The sequence below is a fragment of the Phlebotomus papatasi genome, chromosome 3 (genome assembly GCF_024763615.1).
Source record: "Phlebotomus papatasi isolate M1 chromosome 3, Ppap_2.1, whole genome shotgun sequence".
Classification (NCBI taxonomy): Eukaryota; Metazoa; Arthropoda; class Insecta; order Diptera; family Psychodidae; genus Phlebotomus; species Phlebotomus papatasi.
Genome location: NC_077224.1, coordinates 63,401,411 through 63,407,600, shown reverse-complemented (window position 1 = coordinate 63,407,600; position 6,190 = coordinate 63,401,411). Strand labels below are relative to the sequence as shown.

Sequence of the window (6,190 nt, the reverse complement as noted above, 5' to 3'; positions counted from 1 at the left end):
AATATTCATCATTATTGTGCGTGAGTCGACATTTATACTGAGTACTGAGTACATTTACTTTGTATTTACTTTATTTTCCTCATTAATTTTCAATAAATTTTCCATGTATTTCTCTTTATTTAAACTAAGTAGTTTTCGTGTATTGATACTGAGTCGGTACGTAATATTTTTCGGTTATTTATACTAAGTAAGAACAATATTTTTTTTATTTTCTATAAATATTTATTTTCTGAACTTTTCTGAAAATACAATGTGGCTAGGAATATATTATTATAGCGACTTAAATTTTTTTTCCATAGGTCTTCGTCAATGCCGTGAGCTCGTTAGAATTTGAACAAGGAATTTAGAAAATAAAAAAAAATATCGAAATTTTTAGCCCTATTTTTGAAATATTTTCCTTGCAGAAGATAACAATTATTACCTACTAATTTTCCAAAATTGTTGCACTCGTGAATATTTCCCAAATTATCTGGATATTCTTTGAATACGAATCCGCTATCTATTTTAGAATTTTACAAAGATTCTGTTCTTCAGAAATCTTTTTATTAAAAACGACCACTTGGGGTAAAAAGTAACAAAAGCTATGGAGCAAAAAGTAACAAAAACCGAAACAATTTCTGATGTTCCACAGTGAAAAGAAAGAAACGTCAATGCTATGTGTCGCCGCTTGTTGTTTGCATTGGTCAAACGATTTGCAGTCTTTTGTGTGTTTTTTGTAAAATAGCTTAAAATGCGCTTTTCTCGCTCAGATAGAGAAAATGGTGTTTTACAAAGGTATAGAAGAATAAATTTCCTATGAAAATATGTAATCTCGGTATTTTAGTTAAATTTACGGAATCACGTAATAAAGCGAATCAAAATGTGATAGTATCTTATGCCTGATACTATTTGCCCCAGCATTTTTGAGAATTATCACAAAATTACCTTTTAGAAAACAGCTCGATAAATATATTTTCTTACAAAATAGAAGAAAATGACTTTCACAGAGTTGTAGAGCGGTAAATTTCCTATAAAACTGTGCTAGGGTAGAGTCAGTATTTTTTGGCTACTAAGCACTTTTTCGCCACTTAAATTAAAATCACATTTTATGAGAATAATTGAGTTTATGGAACTACAAAATGAGTGTTATTTCGTGACCTCTAGTCTAACGAATAAGAAAACCATATCAGATGCTCCATCGACTAGATTATTTGCAAGTTAAGTAAAGAAATTCTCGAGAAGGTGAACAGTCACCAAAAAAATATGGAGTTCTTAATAAACTTTTCAACGCTCAGAGAAATTGTCTCGCATTATTTTATGTTTTTGCAGTACAATATTTGATATTTTTTTCACTGAAAGTCAATCTGTTATTAACTAAGCTTTGTTCTATTTTTAATAATGTTTTCCAAAAAAATAAAGAAATACGGATGTGGCGAAATAGGACTTACTTTTTTCAGTTGTGTAAGTACATTTCGCCTATCATTTTTCCAAGCATTTTACAAGTGTCGCACCTCGCGGAATTTATTTGAAACAGGCGTAATTTTTAATTTATTTTTGTCGAAAATAAAAAATGTGTAAAAAATCATTCGAAATACTCTAATAATTGTCTAATATCGGTGTTAAATAAGAAAAGTACTGTGCCGTGTATTTCTTGAGGTTTTTGAAAACCGCTGTTTCTTAAAAATCAATTAAAAAGAAGTGGCGAAAAAGTGTTTACAAGGTGGCGAAAAGTACTGAAACATGCATTGTTGCAGGAAATGTATTTTTTCAAATAGATGCTCAAAAATTCCCGTGAAGTCTCCTGGTTCAATAGAGAGACAATGAGACAATGCTTCAAAGCACCTGTACTGTACTGTGGTCGGAGACGTTAAACCAGAAATACCAAGTTTATACTCGATATATACAGAGTATTCCTTCAACATAGTATTTTTGCGCATAGATACAACGTATTATTTGAGTATATATCGCACATTGAATATTACAATGGCGGATGTCAAATTTCAGCATTTTTCAGGAGACGGCTTCAAAAACTAAATTTCATAATATTTTCTTATTTTCATTTACAAATTTTAAAGATTGTTTGTATATGATTCCACTGGATAGAGCACATATGTGGAACTCAAAATGTTGGACTTTTATTACCCAAAAATATAGTTATATAAAAAATTAAAAAATGATCCGTCACTTTTACACTTATGCCGCAAAATTGCCAAAATTATACGTCACTGAATACTAAAAATCCTGACAAGGATTTTAAGATACGCCTCTTGTTTAGTCATTTAAATTTTAATAGAACTATTTTTTATTGTATTTCAACAAAATTTCTTTTGTTGTTCGACCATAAATTAATTTTAAAAATCATAGACCCATTGAAAATAAAAATAAATAATGAAAAGTTGTGTATTTTATTTATATTTCATTTTATTTGTCCATGAATCCATTTCATTTCTTCAGATCTCTTTGTACTCTTTACACAATTGACATTATTTATATAAAAAAGTCAAGATTCGAGTTACAATTTAGTCAAGATTTTGATAAAATGTGTGGTGCTTTTTTGGGATAAGATTTCCCTCACACAAAGAAATAAGATCACGTTTCTTTGTGTCTTATAGAAGCAGTGGTCTATTGTAAACCTTTTCCATCTTGCAATTTCTCTCTACAAAACAATCCACTGTACTGCACGAGCGGACTAGGTTATGTTGTCACTGTTTATTCCTCGAAATGTCAAAAAATGATTACCGTTTTTAACAAAAATATTTCTAACAAAGTTGTTGAGATTATTATATATAATGAATATTTAATAAATTTTCTATCAGAAAACAGCAATATCTCAAAATTGACTAAAACCAAGATCCGCCGTTGTAATATTCAATGTGCAATATATTAGGTGAGATTCTTAACAAAATCTCACCTACTATAATCCTAACAAAATTTCATGTCGTCCGATCGACCTCAAATTTGGCCAAAATGTGTTTCGCCACTTCCTGATTCCGAATATATATGTGGCTAAGTTACGTTCCCGGCCGGCCGGCCGGCCGGCCGCTCTTTGGAGCTTAATAGCTCCTAAACTAAAAAAGATATCGACTTGCGGTTTTCGGCAAAGGTTATATATCGGGTGAAAATTGCAACTTGGTGCATAGACCCCCCACCCCCCACCCCTCCTTCCGACATTTTGAAGACCCCCCTTTTTTTGTTTTCTCAATAGCTCCGCCCCTATGGCATTCAGCGGACTCAAATTTTAGTATGTTATAGCTGGGCCTTAGAGCTTTCCATCAATACCAAACTTAAGGTCCCCCGACCCCCCTGACCCGAGCTATAAGGGTCCAAAAAAAATTTCTTAAAATGGCCATAACTCCGGTTCTAATTGTCAGAATTTAAAAAGTGAGGGCTTTTTGGAAAGCTCTCGTGAAATGCCACTTCCCCTTCTAACATCACAAGTTCATAAAACCACCGCTAGGGGCGCTTTTTTTAAAAAGAAAATTTTTAAATCTTAAAAGTTAAATAACTCAAAAATTCCATTGTGCATCGGGCTGAAAATTTAGTATGTTGTAGCCGTTGATTATACCTATCAAACAAAAAAAAACCTTAAGTCGATCCATAACCCCTGACCCGAGCTATAAGGGGTCAAAGTTCGAACATTGACCGGCCTCTATCTCCGGTTCTAATTAACATAGCGACCTAAATTTTACCTTTTTGGTTTCGTCTCGATGAGCACTTTCAGATGGAAGTTCAAAAAGTCACCACAGGTGGCGCTGTGATAGCGTCAAAATTCATCGAAATTCAAAGTCACTTTTCTCAAAAACGGCATTGTGCAAGTTAATGAAATTTTAGTATGTTGTAGTCCAGTCTAGGACGTTTCCAAAATGGTGCGTATGCGCGCTGTGGTTAAAACAGAACCGGAGATATGAGGGGTCAAAGTTCACAAAATTCAAAAAATCATATCTCCGGTTCTATGTGACCGATTTTGATGAGTAAGGGCTTAAACGAAAGATCTTACCAAATGCTACAACTTTCTAGAACACTTGAACTTCGTGGGACCAACACCAGGGGCGCCACAGTCGAAAAACCAATTTCAATATCACATAACCTCAATTATCTCGACTGTCGCTAAACCGATTTTGATGATTACTTCGACACAATTGTAGAACACATTTGTCTCTACATTTCGTCCATACATCATTTTCCGCTCAGACTACGCTATCACTCCGATTTTGCCGTTTAAGTGTAAAAAAAATGATTTTTCCCATAAAAACGCTTTGAAATCACTCAGATGCCAATTTGACTGCCTCTACTCCACCAAGACACTTAAAATAGGGTTTTAAATGGAAAGTCCCACAAAATACAACAATTCTTTGAAATAGTTGAAGTTCAACAAATGACTACTTGGGGCACTCTGGATGAAAAAACGAGTTAAGAAACAAAAAACCTCGATTATCTTGGCTTCTGAGTAATCGATGAGTTCAAGTTCTACGGCAAAATTATAGAGAACATTCTGGTCTACATTTCACCCATATATTACTTTTGTGCCAGTTCATCCAAATCCTTGATATTTTGGTTTAAATACAAAATTTGTATAATTTCACGTATTTTATTCAAGATAACTGAATGGCGTCTCCCAACTTCAGCTCTAAATCGAATTTGCATGCACTCCGAGTTAGCTCACGTTAAGAATCTCACCTACATAAGCCGGTTAGGATTATCTGTCCCTTTAAATTTATTATATATCTTTCACGTAAATACATAGTATAGTAAGTGTGGAAATTAGTAGTACTTTTCTCACATAAATACACTGTATATACTCAGTACGATCTGTGAAGTCAGTACGAATAGCCGGCCGGGTGTCCAATTTCCCCTCAAAAACCCTATAAAGAAATTCACCACTCTTAAAATTTAAAAATTATTTTAATAACGGTTGTCCTGATCCCCGAAATGAAGATCATGGAAATTAAAAAAAAAGCAGAAAACTCGTTTTCCGAACGATAAACAATTTATTATCATCAGCAAAAGTACCCATGAGTTCATTTATAAATAAAGGAAACAGGTGCAAAATATAAAAAATGGGGCGGAGATTTAAAAAAAAAACTAGTCTTCGAATGTTATTCTTCCGGGCCCGTGTGACTTCATGTAACGCCGGATGGATCTGTAGGAGGGCTTCTGTGCCAATTCCTTCTTCATTGCTTCTTCCTGCTCAATCTTCCATTGGTTGAAATTTTCCTTCTTCCACAATTCCAAATCGAGGTATTCTTTTTTGGTTTCCTCGTCAATGGCATTGAATTTGTGCTGTCCAATCTTCATGTATTTTCGAATGATGAAGTATTTCTCCTCATCCCCATATGGCTGACGCAGCAGAATGAACTTCCAGAACCAGCGGATATTCCAAGCTAGCCACTTGGTTATGGTGTATGGAGAAATAATTAGTTGAATCCAGAGAACATCCCAGACACTGGGTTTAGCATAGGCACCCTGAATGTCCATATTCTCCTCAATTATCTTCCGGATCAACTTATCTGTTTCTTCCTTTTGTTCTGTCTTGGACAATCGCTGCTTTCCAGTCTTCTTTACATTTGATCGACTACTTTCCTGCTGTTGAGCAATCTCCAGAGCTCTATTGCGATACTTTGGCACAGTCATGAAGTACTTGATGGCAGATTCATAGCGCTGGACCCAGCTGAAATACTGAATCAGGGAAATCACTGTAATGGTGACGAAGACAACTAGTCTCACATCCACTTTCGGGGCTACTCTACGACGATAGTAGCGATAGTAGTGAGCATAGTATTCCTGAGGATTGTCCAGCATATAGTCATAATCTGCCCTGGATCCTTCATCCCTGAGAATTTCATAAGCTGTGGCAATTGCTTTGAATTTCTCCGTTGCTTCTTCTTTTGCCTTCTCTGTCCGATGCAAGTCCGGATGATTGTCTTTTGCCAGTCTTCGGTAGTTCCTGGATATCTCCTGTTTTGTGGCATCTCTCGTGAGATTCAGGACATCATAGCAATTTTCCCTGCCACAGTACAATCCCTCCAGTAGACGTGATTCCACGACCACGAGGATCATACAAAAAGGTAGTATCCATCGCCACAGTGTCATCTTCTCTCCAGTCCAATTCACTACCTATAAAGCCACCCACTAATTTGCCACGTCCAACAACTTCTACTCCACGGCGGAATTCACGGTATTTCAATTAAAAATTGCCACTTTTTGTGGGTCA

General features: G+C 35.2%; 1 protein-coding gene across 1 annotated transcript; it reads right to left on the bottom strand.

Moving 5' to 3' along the window:
• Window positions 1-4,944: 4,944 nt before the first annotated feature.
• On the bottom strand, window positions 4,945-6,069 carry LOC129807158 (dnaJ homolog subfamily C member 25 homolog). Its single transcript, XM_055856246.1, has one exon. It carries the CDS (start codon window positions 6,067-6,069, stop codon window positions 5,062-5,064), a length of 1,008 nt encoding a protein of 335 aa, XP_055712221.1. The 3' UTR covers window positions 4,945-5,061.
• Window positions 6,070-6,190: the final 121 nt, after the last annotated feature.

What these genes read in the sequence shown, in the direction of transcription:
- LOC129807158 (XM_055856246.1), bottom strand. Translation starts at nt 6,069, where the DNA reads ATGACACTGTGGCGATGGATACTACCTTTTTGTATGATCCTCGTGGTC.